Below are 22,808 nucleotides of genomic sequence, written 5' to 3'. Positions count from 1 at the left end.
AATGTTAAATGCTAGATTAGTTTCACCTCTACCAAGTCCGGACCATTTGTAGAGGTAGAAAAAAAATTATTATTGTAGAAAAGACATCTTTTTCAATTCTTTTTCAAACTCTTTTCAATTAAAAAAAATAATTCTGGGATGGGTCAATTAGTGGCACACGAGGAAGTAGGTACCCAACTACATAATATATATACCTACTACCGGTCTTACTAAAAAAACTTTGTGAAAATTTTATTCAATTGCAAAACGACCGTTTATGTGAAACCTTTACTAAATTATGTAAACGTAAAATAGAAACTAAAATAAAATATTTCATGAAAAGATACATAAGATATGCTTATCATTAATTATTATGAGGTTCGTTAGCTGTTGTATACTTGAAATAATAATAATTTCTCATCGAATTTCGGAATTTTTCCAAGGTATTTAAAATGTGCTATATATATTTCTTCATTTTAAAGATTAAATATGAAAACAAATACTATTTTAGAAACTAGATAAAATTAACTTTTAGATTGTTGTATTTTAAATATACTTTAATGTTTAAAAATTACATTATTTTAATTTCAAACATGAAAAAAAAAGCTTACACATATATTTTTATTCAAACAGAAAAATTTCATAAAATAATTTCGTAAATGTCTGTTTTTTCAAAACCTTAAATCTCCTAAAGTTCTTCACCTATTGTTTTGTAATTTTTATTTTTTTTAAATTTTTGTAACTAGATACTTCTCGCGTAAGTGGGAACATCTATAGAATTCGTATAAATAAATAAAGTACTATCGTTTTGTGAGTTTAATCAAATAATATAAAAATAATAAAATCCTCGTTTAAATTAATTTATTCGTCAATGTCCTTTACAGCCGTTTTTTTATAACCATTTGTTAAAAAAGGTTTCAAATCAGCCTAAAAATGCATTGCGGGTCATATATTAGATAAAACCTCTATCTAAATAAATAATATTATTCTTACATAAAACTCCAGTAAACAACTTTTGAGAAACCGCTGCGTAGATAGTTGATTTATGCCGCTGCGTGCGAAAAAATGGCGTGCCAAAAAATCACTCCAGTGGCACTCAATTATACTATTGTAAACATAGACTAAATTAGACCATCAATGATTGTAAATCTATAGAAATTAAATTATTTTTATTCAAGTAGGTAACTACCAATACACAATATGGATCAAAGAGCTCACCAACTGTAATACCGTGACAAAACAGACTACTACTAGGTACCTACTAAGTATAACGCCTTATTATTATTAACGATTTCAAATGTCTCCCCATGTAGGTAACACATTCAAATCAAATAAAGAGTGGGTTCACTTCGAACTGTTCAAATTTCAATAATTGGCGAGGTATATTATTATTATGACAGAAACACGACCTCCGTAAGATCTATTCTTTATTTTTTATATAAACAATATTGTTATTTTTATCGTATTTTCTGTTTCTAATATACGCCCGTGAAAAACTTGCATCGCAATTAGAGTGACTACTTGATAGTATTTTTTATCGCGGAATAGTACAATTACCTACACATCTTTTACCAAATTAACGACAATTTTTTGCTTTCATTGAATAAAATTTTTGCCCCAATTGTCAAACCCTGTTTTTTAATAACTAACAATACATTATAACAATTATATTCCTTCTAATATTATCCATCTCTAAAAGTGTAATAATAATAATCACCTCGATTTGACATAAATATCTTTATTCCATTTTTAGTTATTAATGAAATATTTCGTGATTTACTAATAAACGTGTTTTAAATTTTACAGAACTAAACAATCATTCATTTACGGTAAATAGTTATTTATCAGTTGTGTAAATTTTACACAACTTATTGATAAACAATCATACATTTATAGTAAATGGTTGTTTATCAGTTGCGTAAAATTTAAAACCTAATAGCTACTTTTGTTATTAAAACAAATGGTTTCATACAATAACATTCTCTTACTATTTCGCACTTACTCACACACTTTCACCATCAAGAAATTACTTGTAAATTATCTGTACTAAGAATTTTAAAGTTGACACGCGTTTTATCAAAGTTAATAATGGCATTGTTGAAAAATAATCATAATTATATCACGAACAGCCGCAGGCGAGTTGACGACCTCTAAACCATAACAATCTATTTTAATGTACACAACATCAATTTTACATCCATATAAAATTATTAATATTATGCAATTCTGATTAATGCATAAGGAATGTTATTTGTAAAACTAAATATTCATAAATTAATAATAGGTAGTAATATTAAATTTAATTAGTTACCTTTCTATTTCTGTGCAATTTGTTGTTTGATTGCAAATAATTCATTATATTTATTAACACACTAATTCATCAATACATATTTTATTTATTTTCTAACCGACCATCTCCAATTACAACACATTACATATTACACGAAGTTAATACAAGGAGAAATGTTACAATACAGGATAATTAAAATATTACAGCTTTGACAAAAATAGGACACAAAAACAATAAAGAAAATGTTAAGTCAAGACAGGAACAAGGAACAAATTATCAATATATAAATGAATTGATAATCTATTTATGTATATTATGTTCAAGCATAATATGTGATATTACTATTTTATTTTATTTACAGATTGATTTGCAATATTATATATATTTTTTTAAATTCTTAATGTTGTAATTTTGTTGTTATTTACATTGACAATGTGCAATATGTATGTAATAGATTATTTTATTAATAAATATGTTTAGATAGGACAATGATTTCTATTGCACTAGGACTAGGAGAGTTCAATAAAATAATCTTGAAATATTATTACTCAGTACAAAACACTGTCAGTATATATTATCAGGTGGTGATCCAAAAACTACACATACTATGCAAGAACCGCATAATTAAAAAAAAAATTCCATTTGAAAGGCATTTTGTTCTTCCAGAGATGGTGTTCGTCCAGCAGAAGGCCCGGCCAGCCTGCCCGGCAGCCCCGCGGGAGCTACTCTGAAGCAGAAGGGGGCCAGCGGGGCCTCAACCGGTGCGGGGGCCTCGCTCGCCGCCTCGGTGAGGACTCGTCGCCTCATGAAGGAGTTCAAGGAGATGCAGCGCCTACAACAGAGCAGAGCTGAACCTATTTTTACGGTTTGTTCAGTTCGTTAGTCAGTTTGTAATAATCATCCCTCTACAAAATTAAAAGCTCACCTCTTGTGAATTTTACAGATATACTGTACACTGTAGGTAGTTCCAGTTTCTCCCGGCGAGGTTACGCAAGATACTTTGTCCCATTACTGACTGGATTGTATTTGACAGAGTATTTTCCATTCCAGGTGGACTTAGTGAATGACAATCTGTTTGAGTGGCATGTGCGACTGCACCGCGTGGACCCGGAGAGCGAGCTGGCGGGAGACCTGCGCGAGCTGCGCATCCCCTGCATCCTGCTACACCTCGCCTTCCCCGACAACTTCCCCTTCGCGCCGCCTTTTATGAGGGTCATCGAGCCGCGGATAGAGAAGGGCTTCGTGATGGAGGGCGGCGCCATCTGCATGGAGCTGCTCACACCCCGCGGCTGGGCCAGCGCCTACACTGTGGAGGCCGTGCTCATGCAGTTCGCCGCCTCGCTGGTCAAGGGCCACGGCCGCGTCTCCAGGAAGACCAAGGGAGCCAAAGACTTTAGTAAAAGAACTGCCGAGGAGTCCTTCAGATCGCTGGTCAAAACGCACGAGAAGTATGGCTGGGTCACGCCCTCCCTCAGCGATGGTTGAACAACTGGTAAGTGTTTTCATCACTCGAAAGTGAGAGCGAAAGATAATAATTATATACATATATTATCATTAGCTGAAAATTTTGCTTTTGAAATACTTTTACTACCAGGAAGGAATCATTTTCAAAATACATTTTAAAAAAGAACTTACTACACTGTTACGTCCCTACATATTATTTTATCATAACATAATTGTTTCCAAAAGTGTCTCTGATACTTTATTCTTCATTTAACATCCATCCTTCATTGGTGCTCAGTTTCAGTCATCTCAATTATTACGTATTGTAACACTCGTTATCTTGTTGTACAGGCAGGCGCGAGTGTTCAATAATAGTGTGCATAAATAAACCACTCACATACTGTGTCAATCTGCATATAACTGTTTATCGGTGATTCAAACATAAGTTGACGTAACAGGCAGTTCGGTTGTGTTTCCTTCCGGGTTGCCATTGCCACCGGAAACCCTGCCTCTCCTTCTATTCACGCATATGAATAAATGGGTGTTACTTTATTTCAAATATTTTGTATTAATGAAATACAGGCAAATCATTTTAATATGTTGTGCACACTGATAGTGATTTAGACTGGTTCCGAAATAGTTTGGAACACCCCACCGCAGTAGTTCTCCAATACAGTACGACTGTACTCTATCGTAACAAGAATCTCTTTAATTTGATTCTACTTTACATAACTATTCCACATTTTGTATATGAAAGAGACTAATCTATTGAAGAATACCAATCTAATGCTATTTGTTTGTTTGTCCACAGATATAAAGAATTCCCATGATTAGAAGATCAGCAGAGCTACCTGCTTTATTTTACTGATAAATTGTTATATTTTTTTAAGTTAACCAATTGTTTTATTTCCCCTTTCATATTAAATGTAAATCGGCAAGATCGTGCAATATTTTTAAACAATGAAGTAAATGCAAATTTAACGAAGAGATTTGCTACTTTATATTATTTTGTATGTACATTTTTAGTGAGAAAAATTTATCACTGATAACCGCCTTTTAAACATGTTAATTAAGTTGAAATTTATTGAATTTGAACCTTTATTAATGTGCAATTTCTAATCATGTCACTGTTAAACATTTGTTATTCACGTTTCCGTCCTAGTTCAAGGATATACATACTTACCTACATAAAAAAAATATTTTTTAGAAAATAGTGGTGCGGAAACATAAAATATATACCACATAGTATGAAGGAAATTGTTATTCGCAACATTTTATGATAAATAATGTTTTAGCAAAATACTCAATTATATTTATGTACGTTTTAAGGTAAATGTAAATCCATGTAAATAAAAAAATATATATTATTACACCATTTCACATACAGTAGACTCTCGAACATCCAGGTCTTATTAACCGGCTCTAGGATTAATTGGTATGGTAAAGAGATTTCAAACATTTTTGATAACAATAATATATCAAATAAAGACGCAACAAAAAACTTTCGTTACAATAAAACCGTCGACATGTTCAGGCAAGTAAACTGAATTTTTTGATAAAAAGGTTAATGCAATTTATTAACATAATTTCACATTCAACTGCAGGAACATAATAACCAGGGAATGTAAAATATGCATTAAAGCATGAAATATTAATGCAAATATGTTCCAAGATAGTGGAACAAACGTTAATAAAATTAAGTTTAAATTTTCAGTTTAAATTCTTGATTGTTTGTTTGTGACGATATGCAATATCCATTCCCTAATAAGCATAATACATTTTTTCATCAGTAAAAAAAAATTTGACAAATTTTAAATCTGCATTAATTTTTCTACTGGATCAATCAGGGAGTCTACTGTATATGTTCTAGCTCCACACATGAAATCCATATTCTCCTTTACAGAACCGGAATGTAATGTACGAGATTAAGTTGTGTAAGTTTAGGTACTTATTATTTAGTTGTGATGTATGATGAGGTAATGAGCTAGCTAACTCGAGGGTAATGAATGGCCTCCGCCAAGAGAGAGAGACTGAGCTACTCTAAGCAGCTGGTCCTGTATCCGTAGAGATATTAGAGATTTAAAACCTAGAATCTCTCAACTAACACTTTGTGAAACATGATTGATGCATCATTCTAAAATACTCTTTCAAGATTTCAATCTATATAATCTTCTAGATAGTATTTAATCTAATGATAATTTGCGACTCATGAATATACTAATATGCTTTGTTGTATTGTAAGTACATAATATGTTGCGAGGATGAGAAGAATGGGACACGCGGAGGTGCCTTTAGGTAGCGATGGCTGATGAAGGGAAGCGTTGTATTTCAAAGGTGGTGATATTATAAACCAGTCTTGGTAAACTAAATGTGTTTGTGTTCCAAAATCTTTGACTTATCTGTTCAGTGACTCAAAATCGTATAAATGGCATTCCAGTCTATATATCTTTAATTTGTTAATTGAATTTCTATCTTGTATCTATTAATATTATTACAATGTATTGATTTGGATAATAATCTTTCTAGTAAGCATGCAACATTACATTGCCATGTGTTGTATGTAAGCATGCAACATTACATTGCTCTGCGTTGTGTGTAAGCATGCAACATTACATTGCTCTGCATTGTGTGTAAGCATGCAACATTACATTGCTCTGTGTTGTGTGTAAGCATGCAACATCACATCGCTCTGCATTAGGTGTAAACATGTAACATTACATTGTTCTATGTTGTGCGTAAGCATGCAACATTACATTGCTACGCGTTGTGTGTAAACATCAAGCATTTATTCTAGTCATACCCAAAGATGTGTGTGAGAATGTTACGGAGAATTGAAATTCATTTTCAATCTTTACAAAGAGGTTCTTTAAAAATAAATGACATCTTTTTTTCTTCAACCCTAATCAATTATCTTAACAAAAGCCGATGTAATTTTATAAAAGTCTGGTGCAAATTAAAACACATTCCTGAATATGAAATAATGTTGTGATGTATTAGATTTATTTTAACAATACGTTAAGTACCTAGAATACAATTAAAACAATTTTAAATGTAATTACATATTACAATATAATGTGTGTGTAAATGATGTTGTAACAAAAAGTGATAATAAATTGCTCCAAACTAAAAAAAAAACATTTTTGACTATTTCTATCCACATTACTTCATCTGCATTGAAAGGCAAATTTAAAATCATAGAATCCATTTCTTCAGCTTCAGCAAGTTTAAAAAGGTTACATAAAATAAACCATATTTTGTAATACATTACATTGTTAACACAGCCAGTCCACAAACAGATTTTTATACAAAATTTTAACTCAATAAAAACAACTTTAAATTTTATTGAATAAAACAATTATTTAGTTTTGAGGTAAGTATAAATCAATAAATATTAGTTGTTGATTTAGCATACAAGCTAATGAGACCAGGGACCGGATATGGAAAAGAAGAAAAGTTGATGCAAAATTAATTGGAAAATTTATTCTCAAATCAAAATGAGTATTACCATGGAAAAGACTTTTGCTGGATTTTATAAATCTTTATTTTAAATTAAAAAATAAAACAAAATAAGCATAGTGTTAAATTATGGAAATAAATGTTATTTAAAGGAGTTCATCGGAGATCATTTTCCACCTCTCAGCGCCAAAACTAAATGCAGGACCGAGCCACCTTGTACCTTGTAGTCCTGGGCAGTCTTCTCATCATTCCTGGAAAACAACATAAAGCTTAACAAAGAAATCTTATTTCCCAACTTATCATCTTCTCATATACAAAATTTGGCCAAATTCCAGGAGACAAAAAACTACGTTATTCAAATGTCAATGTCCTCTTTTTTAACCCTAGATAGCGAATGTTTGTCAAGACTACCGGTCTATTTGAATTCTACTGAGAGTATAGCCGTCAAGTGTCAATTTATTTATCGCTAGACTCGTACACATGGTGGTTGCGTTTAGTCGGTAAGTTCTTTTGTTTTTGAGTTCAATGGTTTTGTCCAACTTGGGCCAAATAAGTACAAGTAGTCTTGTGGATTTTTTTCTCTTCACAATATTAAATAAAAAAGAAATTTTTTTCCAATTATAGTTTTCTGTATTTAGTGTAGAAAGGTGAAAATTATCTCAAAAAAGTAGTACATATCATTTTATATATGCGAATTAGTACTTAAAACTTGAATAAAGATACGTTTTTGTTTATAGTGTTGTTTAATTTATATCCTCATCATTCTTTATTTCACTACATAAAATAAAGGTAATAAAAATGTAATTTAAAAAAAATATGTCTTCAAAGACTGTACGGTCAAAAGGTCAAATAGTTAGCTTATTGATTTAATTCAATAACAACGTTAGCTATCCTAGGGTTTAAAAAAGTGCTATAATTATGAAAATGCTTCTGTAACTCTTTTCAAATATAAGAAACTGTATTTTATTGCGACTATTTTGGTTGGGCGATGTTTAGACACAATTAAGTTTTCAAGTGTTTACGCAAGTCACAAATTCGAAGAAAAAGATTTAAGTAGATTGGGCGTTAAGTTAAACCTTTCTAAACTAAATACAGATAACTATAATTGGGAAAATTTTTAAAGGGAAATGATATAAATCAACAAGACTACTTATTTAAGTAGATTATCAACAATATAAAGAAAATTATTGACTCCTCACATCTCTGCCATATTTTGACATAAGGGCGTAGTATTTCTGTTTTGCAATAAAATCCAAATAAACGGAATATTTTTTAATGCATTCGAAAACTAAAAACTGATTTTGAAAGGTGATAAAATACGCTTTATATTAGTAAAAATGTAAATGTTTGTTCGTTCAAATTCTAAATCTCCGATAGTTCTTCAACGGTTGCTTTGAAATTTTGACGCAACGTTGCATTCAAATATGCGTGTGTTTTTATATACCTATTTTATATAGATATCATCTGCGACAGATAAAAACATGCTTTTTTTAAAACGGCGCAATCTGTTGAACGTAAAAGCAACATGAGCTATTGTTTCTCTATCTGCACAGACAAACTGAGCCACAGCAACGTGTGGCGTGGGGAACAGCTAGTTATAAATAAAAATATGATTTTTGGTATATAAAAATTTTGAATGCGAACATAAAAAAATAGTTAATTACGTTTTTGTAACTAAAATTACTGATAATGAAAAAATATATAAAAACACACATTTTATTAGACAAATGTATTACAAACGTTACTGTCACCTCACTTATTGTTGTTTCATATGAAAATAATTAATAAAAAATCACAAAGTTACACAATTTTGTTTCAAATTGCATTCGGAACCTTTGGTTTCATAAAGGTGTATATTTTAATTTGTCTGTGGTTAACTTCTTGATTTGAATATAAAATGTATTGTTTGCTCTTTCTAACACCGTTTAGATCATATTTCTCACCATGACAGTAAGGGAGATACAACGATTTCTATGAAACCATATGAGTTATTCCCAAAAGCGAACAAAAATTAGCCAGAAAGGAAAATATATTTATCTCGGGTAGGCACAAGACATTTGCAACATTATTTGAATCTGTTTGAATCATTGTTTTATTGCCAGATTATATTTATCAACAGATCTTAGGGGGGAAGTTAGTGCCATACAAAATAATTAGGCTAGAACAATAATAATTGGATAATTTGTATATCGCCGTTTTTGTGTCTACGCCACTGTGATTACTGACAGTTAAAAAGTTAAAAAGTCTCCAAATACGAACCAATAGTCTACAATACACTTTTTGGGTTTGAAAAACTGATAAATTTATTAGCAGAGGGTCTACGCTAGACAACATAGGGCCTTACTGCTAAATGTGTTTTAAATTTTAAACAACTGATAAACAACCATTTACATTAATACATTAATGGTTGTTTATCAGTAGTGTAAAATTTATAAGACGTTTATTAGTAAGGAGAAAAGACTAGAACAAAAGATGAATAAGTTAATATAATTACATCTGTTTTCCAGAAAAAATAAGCCTCTGTTGTTGGGGAGGAATTCCTTCCTTTTCTTCCACTCTTTCCTTGATCCTTTCAACCTTGTCAGTCGGTTCAATGTCAATTTCTATTTCCTTTCCGGTAAGAGTCTGAAAAAAGGAGAAACTTTATTGCAATAAAAAATAAATATACATTTCATTCCACAATCCAAATTGATAGACTTGCCCTAACATGAAATGTGGGTATCATTTCGACGAGCTGGAGTCAAACCATGTGACCATATATTTGGCACCAGAAGGGTTCGAGAATGCTTTGAACAAACTACAACATCAGTCGTACATTGACCGCCGAAGAGCGCAACTTGAAATAACCAGATCCTGTGCAAGTAAAGTTCACTAAAGTAAGGCAAAGGTCTGCAGCGCAGTATATCGTGAGACTTCTCTACGCACGATCTGAATATTCATTTTTGTACCGCCTGCCAATTTAGCAACGCTAAAAATGAGTAAGTTGGGTAAATTACAATATATTTGTAAAAGTGTCTAACTAAATAGTGCAACAAAATATTCAATTTTGGAAACAAGCCAGAACTATAGATAAACCAATTTGGGATTTTTGGTTTTTTATAAGATTGCAAGTTTTACGCTGTTTGGCAATTTGCGTGACATTGAAAAGAGGATTACAAATTCATAAGCAGATTTTATTTTCGAGGACTGAATAGTGATATTACAATGCGAGTTGTCTGTAACTGTCAGATTCATTTATTGACAAATTACAGAAAGGGAGACTTCGCGCTACTTGGTGTGTTACCTTTCCCTGATTGGCTGGTCGGAAATTATTTACTTAACCGTCGCACTTGCGCAGATAATGGAAATTAAATTAAATTTCAACAATTACTACAAGAAACAACAATTTACATGCTCAAAATATGTTATTAGGTTCTTAGTTTGGTAAGTCAGTCGACGCGGCACTGCACAAGTTGGTGTACAAACTGGAGTAGGCACAAATGACCGGGGAAGTGGCAATAGGGCTCTTCCTGGATATAGAGGGAACATTCAACTGCACCACTATTAAAACCATCGATGAAGCGGCAAAACGACATGAACTCAATAAAACCACCAGAAACAACAGGTGGCTGAAGAACATCCTCTCAAGCCGGATACTTACGGTGATAGGGGGTGAGGTGAACATCAGAGTATTGGTGACACGAGGGTATCCACAAGGAGAGGTCTTATCCCCCTTGCTGTGGAGCCTAGTAGTGGATAACCTCATCTTAAAGCTCAACAACAGGGACCTACAAGCAGTGGCGGTTCTTCCCTTAGGTCAATTGGTGTTTGACCCCCCAAAATTATAAGACAACAATAATAAATATAATAATCAATTATGTGCATCAAAACATTTAAAATGTAACGCGAAACAGCGGCGGCGGCGAGTGACTAGCAGTGACATCTGTTGTCTCTAATAGAAGCTTTCATTCACAAGTCCACACGATTCGCTGGGTCAATTTAAAGAATGTCCAATTTGGCATCTTCTGTCCCTATGCGCGCCATAGAATAAACGAGATGGCACTATATTTTTCGTCGAAGTAAAAATTAGCTTCCGAAGAAAGTTTAGGGACGCTTAGGTCATGACCGTGGGGGAGACAACACGGTGAATATTATATGTTTTACAGAGATGGTGACATAAACAAATGTCGTTTTTTCATTTTACACGCTTGTAGTGTGTGGAACAATGGTTGTTTTTCAATTGCATAGTTCGGGAAAGGATTAGAATAATTATTTATGTTGTTATCGATTTAGAATGAAACAAAACAAAAAACGTAAAAAATCATTGTCAAATAGAATCAAACACTGATTTTATTTATTTTAATGTTGTGGACAACTACATTAAAACTTAATATCTTAAAAATAATTTGCCGTAAGTACATGGATTGTGTATTTATTTCCAATTTATTATATTAACATAATATTTATTTAGAGTCCGCGACTCTAAAACTCTATAACAAATTGATATAGTTAATAATATATGGGCATTTTTCACAATATCAAATAAAGATTAGTCACACATTTTTTTCAAATGACCTACCACGACTGAATCCCTAGAGCCGCCTCTGCCTACAAGGGTATGCAGATGACATTGTAACCATGAGGTGTTGGGATACAGACACAACCAAAGGTCTTATACAGTCAAAACTAGCAACAGTGGAAGAATGGTGAGAAGAAACAGGGCTGTCAGAAAGGCCTGTGCTCTAATGTGGGCAACTAAGAGAATCTGCGGCAGAACGTCTCGAACGGTCTCAAACCTAAAATGATGCGATGGCTGAACACAACCTTGATAAAACCAAAAATCATGACTTATATGCAGAGAAATCACAGGAACCACGCGAACCACTGCAATACATACTAGCCATGGGAGTGCTATGGCTAGTATTGCAGCCATCTTAGCCTGCGCACAGGAGAATGTATGCATGGAGTCTGCAGTCAACGAGATTGTGTCTTTGGCCAATACCACCGGTATGGATGTTATGGAGAAGAGTTTGTTAGTGGTTGAGGAGGAAGTAGCAGAACGAAAATCTGGCGCGATAAGAGACTTGCTGAAAGCATGGGAAACTGTTGCATCATACAAAGAGAAGCATTACACTAATAAGGAGGTGGCTACGTGTTCTACAAATTTATTCAATGATAATGTTGTGACACATTTTCAACAAATTTTGAAAAAACAAATGTCTCTAGACAGCTTTCTAGCAAAAAAGAATGAATTGTTTGTCACAGATTCATAGTTATTTCGATTTTTTAATTGTTTTTTGCAAATCGAAATCGCATTCCAGGTTGTTACGCCGGTGAACAATTTAAAAGTATGTAATATTATTTGAACATTAAAAAAAATTGAGTATTTTATTGGCATGGCATTATATGTAGTATTTAACATGCATATGGGAAAAATTGTTTTGCTTAACGAGGGTTTCACAAAACAAGTAAGATTCTGGAACGAATTAATCTCGTAATGAGAGGTTCCACTGTATATATTATAGATGATCATGACATATATAATATCAGGAGTCTTATGGTGAGGTGCCATTATTGTCAAGCTCCCCAAAGATGACAACACAAAGAAATTCAAGTGTTGGCATGGGCATTTTTTCTAGACTTTTGGGTCAAACAAAATTCTTTAAAATCAATAAGTTATCACAATAATAAAGCATAGATTTTTAAATATGTTTTCATATTAAAAATTAAAGCTAACAATGATTAAAATAATATTCTGCCAACAAAATGTGTAATTGTACAATCCTGTAGCTTTTAGAAAAACATCGTAACTTTGAGGTCGTGCTTTATATTCAAGGTTGAATTTTACTCAGATTAAAAATATTTTAATGAATTTTCTTTATAATTTTTAAAGTGTTCAAATTGAAAAAAAATAAAACAAATGCGAATGACTAACATTACATTCACGGAACATTTTCTAACCTTAAATGGATGATGATACAACAGAAATAAAATTATGTTCTCAACTTACTTTTACTTTGATAAGCATTGTGAATAGATTAGGCTGTTACAATAATATCTTTAAAACGTTTTAAAATGAACAAATTGTTCACAAAAGGTAAATACTAAAATGAAAAATCAAGGTGCCGGACAACCAAACCACCATAGACAAATAATAGTACAAATTTGACAGGAGACCGGACAGGATTAGCATCTGATAGGGATGGAGGAAACATAATCGGTATTGACTATCCTAACTTTTGGCTGCGTTCATGAAAAAATAATTTATAAAGTGTTCCACACACGATTATTTTTGTTACGTCCATGTATCATTCGTCTATGTTAGTATGGTATTACCGTGAGTAGAAATTCTATGCACTTACCATATTTCGTTTCTATGGAGAGCTCATGTCTTTGTGTCAAAAAAACAATAACAACTGGTAGAAGTTAGCGGGATTTAAAAAGATAATTTATTATTTATAATAAACCCAAGGACCCTATACTTTAATATAATTACAGAAATGGAGCGGCTCTTAACAGAAGCTTTGAGTTGCCTTACTGGAACAAGAGGTAATATACATTTATATTACCTATGATCTTTAAAATAAATGTTTTTACACAATAAACCTGTGATCAAGATTTTATATTTTGTAGGTAGCACAGTTGATGTTGTCACAGTGCTGAATGAGAATATATTGGATTGTTTGAATAAACTAAACAAAACATTTTACGATATTACTGAAAGTTCTCATTTATCGAGGTTATGTTTTCAAGTCTCTGAATCAAATGATGTGCATTGGAAATTTGTTTGCACTTCCTGTCATCTTCTATTGTGTTTGAAAGATTCTGTAAAAGATCACGCTGAAGATTTATCAAGTTTATGCCAGCAAAAGAATATCAGATCTCTTTTACAATGTATTGTAACATTTGGCATGCAACCTTCCCTCATTCCTGGAGTTGGCATTCCCAGAGACAAAAGAAATCAGGACAACTCTATCAATAGCCCGCCTGAAGTATTAACAGAATTAGAAAAGTATACCCGACTTGGAGCTGCATGCAGGTGTCTCTATGAACTCTCCTCATTAGTAGATTTGAAAACTATAATTTTTACACATTTCCTGGGAGACTATCTGGGTGCATTGCTTCAACTATGTTATGCACCAATAGCAAAACCCAATACCACAATTACTTTTGTCAGTGGAACATTTACAATGAATCCAGAAATATGGTTGAAGCTTCAAACTGAAAGAAAAGAATTTCAATCACATCTCAGTGATATATTGTTGAATACTTACCAGCCGAGTATAATTAAAGAGTTAGTAATTCTTCAGGGAAATGTGGATCCCGCCCCTCCTAACTTTATGAAGAAAGCATTGGTCAAGCACCTGAGTACTTGCTTGCTCTCTCCTAACGGCCTGAAATCCACTATGAAGTGCTTTTTAGATTCTACAACTGTGGATACAGGTGGTCAGTGGAGGCACGTGGATTTAATTACCCGATTAATAGCAGTAAAGCATGGCGCAATATCAGAAGAAGAATATCTAATAAATATTTGCAATCAAATCCGAAATCTTATATTGGATAATCCTAATGATGATTACATGGTGGTCGGAGCAGCTTGTGTCTCGAGTTTATACCAGAAATACACTTCAGTTAAATGCGTAAATGAATTGATTAAATCAATAATTGCACCGCTTTTGTTGGAGGAGGCTCTTCCGGGATCAACCTTATCAGCTTCTGAAGTCAACAAATTAATAAACACTCTTGATTTGTGTTTCACTCATCCAAAATTGCGCCTGCCATCGAATTTTCTCACACCGATAATCTATCCACTTTTTTGTATGAGAATTGTATCAAAAAACAATCGGCTTTTGTCAAGTAAACTGAATAATTTAATTATTAACCATTTTCTAGCGCAATCGTGTAAAACAGATAATTGGTTTTCATCTATTATCTTTGGAAAATCCAACGAAGAAATTACTTTAACTCAAAAAAATGTGGTATTTGAAAGTTGTTTAGAAGGAATTAATGTAAAGGTTACATTTGAAACTACTAACACCCCTTCCGTTGAAAGTTCCATAAACTCCCTCTTGGATATGATTGTAGATTTTCAAGACAGCAATACTTTGGCTTGTAATCTTTTTGTTTTTCTTCTCAATATTATAAGCAAATCAAAACATCACATCAATTCTGATGTCAATAAAGATTCCCAATTGCTTGAAAGCGAAAACATTATCGATGAGGTATCAGAAAATTACTTAATATTTAGCAAAGCATTAGAAACCTTAGCAAATATGGAATGTGTCTTAAAAAGCTTTAAACATGATCCAAGTTTCATAGTTAAATTTATCGTACAATATTTGGAAGAGTGCGCCATCAATATTGAAGATGGCCTTGAAGATTCTAATAATGATGAATGTGTTAACATTTGCTTGATATTGCTTGCAACTTTACTGGCGGAAAACATTCACAATGATGCATTGAAGGCATATCTAAAAAGAATCGAGACCTTTTCCTCCAAACTGCTTAATAAATCAAGTCACCTAGATGTACAACTACTAAGTAAAGAAGTGAATGATTTGCTATGTGTAAAGTCTTCCAAGCAACATCTCAATAAATCAAGATTTGACGAAGCTATTTCGGAAGTTTGTGACGCTCTTTTGCCAGTCAGAGCCCATGGCTTGATGCAGTTGATCAAATTGATAGAAGAAAAAGATCCAGAGACGGTATCCAAAAAACATTATGTCCTGTGCATCTACCAAGTAAGTTCTTTCCGAAATTCTTATTATTACATAGAATACTTTTTCTGTAAATTAATATTGATTATTGTTCTATTACCTCCCCAGGAAAATTTGAGAGATGAAGACTCTTATGTTTACCTTACGGCCATCAATGGATTAGCGTCTCTGGCTAAGTACTGTCCGGATGACGTGTTGGAAATAATGTCTAAGGAATACTTAAATGTTAACACCAAATCAAGTTCCTGTGAAGAAGATGAAAATTCAATAAAATTACGAATGAAAATTGGTGAAATACTGGTTAAAATAACATCAAATTTAGGTTTGTTGTGTTCTTGTTACATTCAGAAATACTTAGATTGATAGTTTGAAGCAATCTTTAACCAATTTTTAATTTTTGTAGGAGAAATGGCTGAAGTTCATAAAACAATCCTCCTCAACACTTTTCTTTGTGGATGTCGTGATCCAGATGATTTGATCAGAGCTTCTTCCCTGTCAAACTTGGCGGAGCTGGCTCGGGTGCTGTCATATAAACTTGGATCCATAATATTTGAGGTTGTTGCATCATATATTTTTTTGTTTCTATGTTATCTCTGCCGGACGCAAATTAGGGATTATGGGAAGTTAAAGTTCAGTTGTGGAGAGAATGACCGAGCATCAAGAACCAAAGTCCCTGCTGAGCTCAAGACCGATAGGGAGAAGGAGCCTGGGAAGGCCAAGGTTAAAATGGAGCGACAATGTCCTCAAAGATTTGTCTGCCTTGGAGCTTCGAAACTGGAGAGAGCTGGCGCGGGACCGAGATGAGTGGAGGAAGACTCTTGAGGAGGCCAAGACCCACCAGGGGTTGTAGAGCCAAAAGTGATGATGATGATGATGAAAGTTCATTTCTACTACCCAAGATAATACCCATGTCACCAATATTAAAATCCGCATGTCTAAGTCAGCAATATTCAAATGCACCTTGTTCTTCTTCATGTGGTCGAGGAGAGTCAGTGAAGGTCAAAATTCTAAGGTTATTTAGCCAGTCGACGGCATCGGAAATTACTAAATTCGGCACAGATGTGCCTCTAAGAAACTGATGGAGGGGATATTTTTCTGCTTTGTGTTCTATACTTAGTTTATATTTGTTCACAATGAGAATGTAGATTGTACAGATTGTTCTGAAAAGCAATAACTGCAGCCTGCAACGATGACAAAGGAGAAGTGTTCTCTTTGTCCATAACTCTTTGTAATTTACGATTCATACAAACTTTTTCAGTATTGCACTACTAACTAACCTTAAGTAGCTCGCCCTATAGGTTTATTAATCAAATTTAATTTTATTGCAGATTTTAAATTGCATTCATACTATAATACAGACAGACAAGTCCCCTGAATGCCGCCGTGCTTCAGTTATGGTGATATCCAGTTTAATAAAGGGTCTCGGAACGGAGTCGTTATTCTTCCTGAAGGAAGCTCTTCTACCCATGTACCGAACACTCAAGCAACTCTACAGTGATGAGAAGGAAGATGACGCAGTGCGATTGCATGCGCAGATAGCATTGGAAGAGTTAAACAGTATCATGAAAGAGCTTATGGCACCTTACTTAAAGTAAATCATAAAGTTCTTTGATATAAAATAGAACTAATAACTTAATTGTTGTTGAACGATAAACAAATAATATTTTTATGAAACTTTTTTTTATTTCTTTGGTCACTATAAATAATTATTAAATATATATTATGGAGTTTCCATGTCAGTTTATCACATACATTGTTTAAATAATCACCCATCCACTTGCTTACTGTAATCCAATGGGTAACATGAACTAAATTAAATACAATGATAAAATTATTGTCCCTGTGGTCAAAGGAGGAATGCTAGTCATCTAATGTGAATAAAGTACGCTCTTAGTAATCCGCCACTCGATTATCCAACAACTACTATAATCGGCCGTTATTTTTATTAATTGAAAGCACAAAAGCTATATAATTCGCCGGTATTCATATGTCAAATTCAGCAGTTTTTTTGTTTGAATAAGTTTACATAGCATAAACATAACTTTAACTTCAAAATGTATAAATTTTATGAAAGACCGATTAATAATGTTTGCCGGTTTTTGGGGTAGCGGTTTAGTGAGAGAGTACTGTATCTATTTTTTAAATTACAATATTGACAATAATAAAATTGTTAGCGTTCAATTTAGCAGTTTTTTCAATCTAAGTATTTGCATACCTATTATTTCACATAACATCTCTGTGTAATTTTAGCAAACTATTCATACATATGTACCAGTGCATGCTTAACTATGAGTTGTAACTTGATATTAATTCAACCAGACAATACATATTAAACATTTTGGCTTCAGCTATTTTCCAGCATAAAAAAACCTAATTTTTTTTTTTTTTTTTTTTTTTTTTTTATTTATTATAAATTTTTAAAGATACAGGTATATGCAGTCCCACAAAGCTGTCACACATGACGGCTTGTCTGTAGGTTCTACAAATAATATATATAAAACATTTTTAATTTTTAATACATGTATAATTGTTAATTTCACAAATGAATATATTCGCATGACAAAAGGTTTCCTATGTCATCATTTTTTGTACTATACGTCAATGTTGGCGCCGACAGATCGGCTTTTAGCACATTCTAGGTACACCGAAAGATCGGGACTCCGAGGTTAAGAGGGTTAAGCTTGCATTTATTATTGAGTTTATGGCTGAGTTACATAAAATAAAGTAAGTACTATTGTACCATCTACATCAATAGTTTTTTATATTAAGCTTCGGAAGTATTGTCTAGGTCAGTTTCTTGCTTGCTGTTGTCTCCACAGTGACCACATTCAGAGAGAGAAATGGAGTAGATTGAGGCCGTGTCTGACTGGTTGTCCAAGGCCTGGATGGTGTTCCTGGATGCAGATGATTCGTAAGATGCAACGGATATTGTGTCCAAATCATTCTTGGATCCGGGAATGACTCTCCAGACTAGTAAAGCTACTCCGGCTAGTCCTGCCATTACCAGGATTACCATTAGAACAGCTTGCGCTGTATTTCCTGAAAAACAATATATTTTATTACATTGTATCTATTTTAGAAGATTTGTGTGGAAATCAATGGCTAAAGAAGAATATAATATCGACGGTCCCGAAGAACAATGTTGGATGTGGAAACGTGTAGTTTTGCAGTAGACCTGTTTAAGTTTAGTTTCTGCATTTTTACTGTTTTTGATCATATATTTCTTCAATTAAATAAATAGGGGTGGATTCAAAATATTAAACGACACTATATTTCTTGATCTCAAAAACAGTAAAAATGCAGAAAAGAAACTTCTAACAGCTATAATGCAAGACTACAAATTTACACATGTTCTTTGGGACCGTTGATATTCACTGTTGAATACCAAGATTAAGTAAAAGGTAACGCAAACAGCTATTTTTCATTAAATTTGGGTAAAATTTTATCTGTCACAAAATTGGCCATTATCAGAAGATGTTTTTCTGCTTGATTGAAATTCTTCACACATTTTTTTACATATTCATTTTAGTTATGTATTAACATTATTTTTTTTGAAGTGAAACTTCTTTAGGCGCGTAATGGATTTTCGATGGACGGAGTAAAACCGAGTCAGGATCGACACGAAAATGCGGGTACCCCCACCACCGCTCACCGTTCACTGTCCCTCTCTCACCATATGCGCTTGTTGAGGTGGGGGAGCCGCTCACGAACGTTCTCTCTCTTCTCTTCTTTCCTCTCTCTCAGACACCAGCGAACTGCGCCACGCCAAGCATCAGCTGCTTGGTTAGTATACTGCGTCGTGAGTGTAATACGAGTGAAATACGTAATTGATTGTGGTTCATACGGTTTAACAAAAGAAGTTTCACTTCTGTCTTGCGTAGGCTTGACACACCCACTTTTTTTTTTTACTTAGGGAGAACACCTGCTCTACTGGTGCAGTGGTGCCAGGCACGCATAAAATATACTAAATAATTATTCAAAAGTTTGCATGATCAAGATTATTGTTTCTGAAGTGTTACTAATAATTCCACCCATCTATTTCCCGTGGAAACATTCAAAGTTTTTTCACACTTTTTCTAATGTAATGAAGTTTTAAATAAGGGATAGATATTCATGGAATACTTCTGTAAATAAATCAATTTTAAATTAGTATATCTATTACTTTTTGTACTTCTTCCCATGTGGGTATTTTTGTAAAATCTAATGGAAATAAATTTCCACTTAGGGATACAATTGGCTTAGTGTAACCTTTTTGATGAGGCATTTCTGAAAATGGGACATTTTGGCATCCCAAAGCTTTCTTCAGGGACGATGGGACAGAGTACCGAAAAACGGGTCGGTCCCGTTCAAAATAGGACATATGGGTAGATTAAGTATGCTGGGCATGTAGAAAGAAGAACAGATGACTGACTGTTGGAAATCCAGTATCATCAGATAGAATTGTTATTTAGAAAAAAATATGAGATTAGTTGACGCTCTGAGGAGATTGGATCAGATTCCAATGAGTGAGAGTTGTCAAGAATCAGTAAAACTGGAGACATTTGAGGTAGGGCTAAGTCCAAAGCTGTATGCCAGATGGCTCATGAAAAAGAAGAATGTTTCATAGTAAAACGTACCTGTGGATTGCTCAGCAACTCTAGCTGCCAGCCTTGCTGGTTGAACTTCATTAATTGCATCGTCTTGGATATCATATGGCTCGGCTTGTCCTGATTGTGGACGGTAAAATTTCACATGTGGGTTTGCTCCGTTAGATGGCAAATTGATGCCAGCCCGAATTGTGAGGGTTTCCGGTTTATACGAACATAGCACCAAGAATCTAAAACAAAAATTCATTGAAACAAATTAATATTATCGACAGATTATTTTGGATCAAAGGAATGCCAAAAATAAATATTGTAAAAGAAAGAAGCTTATGAGATGAATATATGTTCATACCTCCTAGTACTGTGAGTGAGAATGGGTAGATTCTCCTGCACGGTAACAAAGGTGGCCACTGTAGTATCGTTAACCTCGCTGCCACACTCCTCGTGGTCTATGCGCAGCGTATAGGTGTCCCGGCCGCTGTTGGGGTCCCCCTGCACGGCGCAGCGCTCCCCATCCGCAGCCTCCACGGCGATGCGGCCCCCGAAGTGGGGGCCCGTTGAGACTTCCACTTCGCTGGCGTGCGGGAGGCATTGTGTTGCTCGGGCGGAAACTGTTATGGAAATGTAAATATATTATTGATATGTAAATAATGTTGCGAGCTGAAAATATTATGATGGTTGCGTTAATCTGTAAAATCTAGTATTAGAAAGAACAGCGCTCACCATCCAACAATTATTGGTGCTTTGTTACTGAATCGTCAACATGGATTTCATCTTCATATTGAATGATTTTAGAGCTCATCTTTTTCATACAAAACTTAAATTAGGATTTGTGTCCAAAATACGTAAAAAGATCAATGGTTTCGCTTGTGTGGCACGTAGCGCCGTCTTGTTGAAAGTAAATGTTGTCCAGATCAATACCATCCAATTCCGGCCATAAAAAATCATTAATCATCACTCGATAGCGCAATCCATTCACCGTAACTATTGCTTCAGCCTCATTTTCGAAAAAGTATGGTCCAATGACTCCGCCGGACCATAAACCGACATTAGAAGATTAATGTCATATCGTGTGAAAAATAAAATTATGGAGACAGTGATTTTTATATACCTATTATAATATATATGACCTACCTTTGCCGGCTGTGATGAGAAGTTTTCATTATTATTTTAAACTAGTGGACCCGTACCCGGCGTTACTCGGGGACTTATAAATGGTTTGGGATAATGTTTTGAGGACGTGAGGCTTTTTGAGACATACAAATCTGTGGTATATTATTTGTAGGTATCTCATAAGGTTTAGCCAGCGTTGGCAATGTAAACGCCTGAAAATATTTTTTTTAAACTTTATTTCAAAACATCAACTTTTCTCTACTTTTTAAAAATAAAATATGCATGTATTTTATATTTATTCCTTTAGTAAGAAATTCTCTAAATGATAGTGAAAACTCTATCAACATCCGTTGCAAAAACTATGCGCACAAACAGACAGACGCGGATAGCGACTTTGTTATATACAGGGTTTTCCAATAAGAGGTGTTATTTTGATATTCAATCGTAAAAGATCAATGGTTTCGTTATTTGTGTGGCACGTAGCGCCGTTTTGTTGAAAGTAAACGTTGTCCAGATCAATACCATTCAATTCCGGCCATAAAAAATCATTAATAATCTCTCGATAGCGCAATCCATTCACCGTAACTGTTGCTCCAGCCTCATTTTCGAAAAAGTAAGGTCCACTCCGGTTGACTCCGCCGAACCATAAATCGCACCAAACAGTCACACGTTGAGGATAGAGAGGCTTTTCAACAATAACTCTTGGGTTTTCCGAGCCCCAGATGCGACAATATTGCTTGTTGACGAAGCCACCGAGGTGGAAATGGGCCTCATCACTGAAGATGATTTGCATTTGATTCACTCAAGTGAATTTTAATAATTTCAAGCGTGTATCGTTCCATTTTTATTAATGGCGTAGTTTCTACTTGTCAAATGTCAAAAAAGACAGCTTCAAAAGTAACATCTACCGAAATAGCGGGCTATTCAAAATAACACCTCTTATTGGAAAACCCTGTATAAGCCATTAGAAATCAATTTTTCTTAATTTTAAAGTTATTTCGTATGTTAACTGCCTAAATTTTATAATGTAATCCAATTTTAGGGAAACGCGTGGGTGTGAGTTGGTGGCAATGAATTCTTTCAACTTTTGGTGGTACTCACGCACACACACAAATGTACAAACGCATTTCCCTGAAATTAGATTCCATTAGAAAAATTTAGGACCGGTAACATTAACAATAACTTTTTTTTTAAATTGATTTCTTGTCTATTTTGTAACTTAGAACACAAATAAATAAAGTAGCAAAT

At 33.8% G+C, this 22,808-nt stretch overlaps 5 protein-coding genes across 7 annotated transcripts in view; 2 read left to right on the top strand and 3 right to left on the bottom strand.

Annotated features, from left to right (window-relative positions):
* Window positions 1-7,086, top strand: part of LOC149424248 (ubiquitin-conjugating enzyme E2Q-like protein 1) — a 122,163-nt gene extending 115,077 nt beyond the window's left edge. For 2 of the 3 annotated variants that reach the window (XM_089651400.1, XM_089651399.1), the window contains 3 exons: window positions 2,936-3,134; window positions 3,320-3,761; window positions 4,524-7,086. In XM_089651400.1, coding sequence (XP_089507526.1) covers window positions 2,936-3,134; window positions 3,320-3,754 — 634 coding nt within the window. In that variant the 3' untranslated portion in view covers window positions 3,755-3,761; window positions 4,524-7,086. Of the gene's footprint in view, window positions 1-1,341; window positions 1,393-2,935; window positions 3,135-3,319; window positions 3,762-4,523 lie in introns of those variants that run through there. The other variant, XM_089651401.1, reaches the window with a different exon arrangement.
* LOC149424230 (mitochondrial import inner membrane translocase subunit Tim21) overlaps window positions 1-22,808 on the bottom strand; it is a 586,526-nt gene that overhangs the window by 132,072 nt on the left and 431,646 nt on the right. The window lies entirely within an intron of this gene.
* Window positions 7,230-13,319, bottom strand: Nedd8 (Nedd8 ubiquitin like modifier). Its single transcript, XM_089651402.1, has 3 exons — window positions 13,158-13,319; window positions 9,663-9,793; window positions 7,230-7,419 (listed from the first exon to the last, which is right to left on the bottom strand). The coding sequence occupies exons 1-3, from the start codon at window positions 13,173-13,175 to the stop codon at window positions 7,335-7,337; spliced, it is 234 nt and encodes a 77-aa protein (XP_089507528.1). The 5' UTR covers window positions 13,176-13,319; the 3' UTR covers window positions 7,230-7,334.
* Window positions 13,551-18,240, top strand: Tango6 (transport and golgi organization 6). The gene is made up of 5 exons (XM_089651393.1): window positions 13,551-13,696; window positions 13,781-15,888; window positions 15,973-16,186; window positions 16,268-16,419; window positions 17,193-18,240. Exons 1-5 carry the CDS (start codon window positions 13,648-13,650, stop codon window positions 17,457-17,459), a joined length of 2,790 nt encoding a protein of 929 aa, XP_089507519.1. The 5' UTR covers window positions 13,551-13,647; the 3' UTR covers window positions 17,460-18,240.
* LOC149424240 (uncharacterized) overlaps window positions 18,461-22,808 on the bottom strand; it is a 61,399-nt gene continuing 57,051 nt past the window's right edge. The window contains exons 4-6 of the mRNA XM_089651398.1: window positions 20,800-21,058; window positions 20,481-20,680; window positions 18,461-18,903 (exon numbers count right to left, since the gene is read on the bottom strand). Of these exons, the coding sequence (XP_089507524.1) occupies window positions 18,629-18,903; window positions 20,481-20,680; window positions 20,800-21,058 (734 nt within the window). The 3' untranslated portion in view covers window positions 18,461-18,628. The remainder of the gene's footprint in view (window positions 18,904-20,480; window positions 20,681-20,799; window positions 21,059-22,808) is intronic.

The sequence above is a fragment of the Hesperophylax consimilis genome, chromosome 4 (assembly GCF_061612785.1).
Source record: "Hesperophylax consimilis isolate HC1 chromosome 4, BYU_Hcon_1.0, whole genome shotgun sequence".
In the NCBI taxonomy this organism is placed as follows: Eukaryota; Metazoa; Arthropoda; class Insecta; order Trichoptera; family Limnephilidae; genus Hesperophylax; species Hesperophylax consimilis.
Note: the sequence above shows the minus strand (reverse complement) of the source record. Positions and strands in the feature narration are given on the sequence as shown.

Excerpts from the sequence above, each read along its gene's own strand:
- Nedd8 (XM_089651402.1), bottom strand. Across the intron at positions 7,420-9,662 it reads ATTTTTTCTGGAAAACAGAT|GAATGATGAGAAGACTGCCC; the intron begins GTAATTATATTA and ends GTTGTTTTCCAG.
- Tango6 (XM_089651393.1), top strand. The coding sequence starts at position 13,648 with ATGGAGCGGCTCTTAACAGAAGCTTTGAGTTGCCTTACTGGAACAAGA. Across the intron at positions 13,697-13,780 it reads TTGCCTTACTGGAACAAGAG|GTAGCACAGTTGATGTTGTC; the intron begins GTAATATACATT and ends TATATTTTGTAG. Across the intron at positions 16,420-17,192 it reads TTGGATCCATAATATTTGAG|ATTTTAAATTGCATTCATAC; the intron begins GTTGTTGCATCA and ends ATTTTATTGCAG.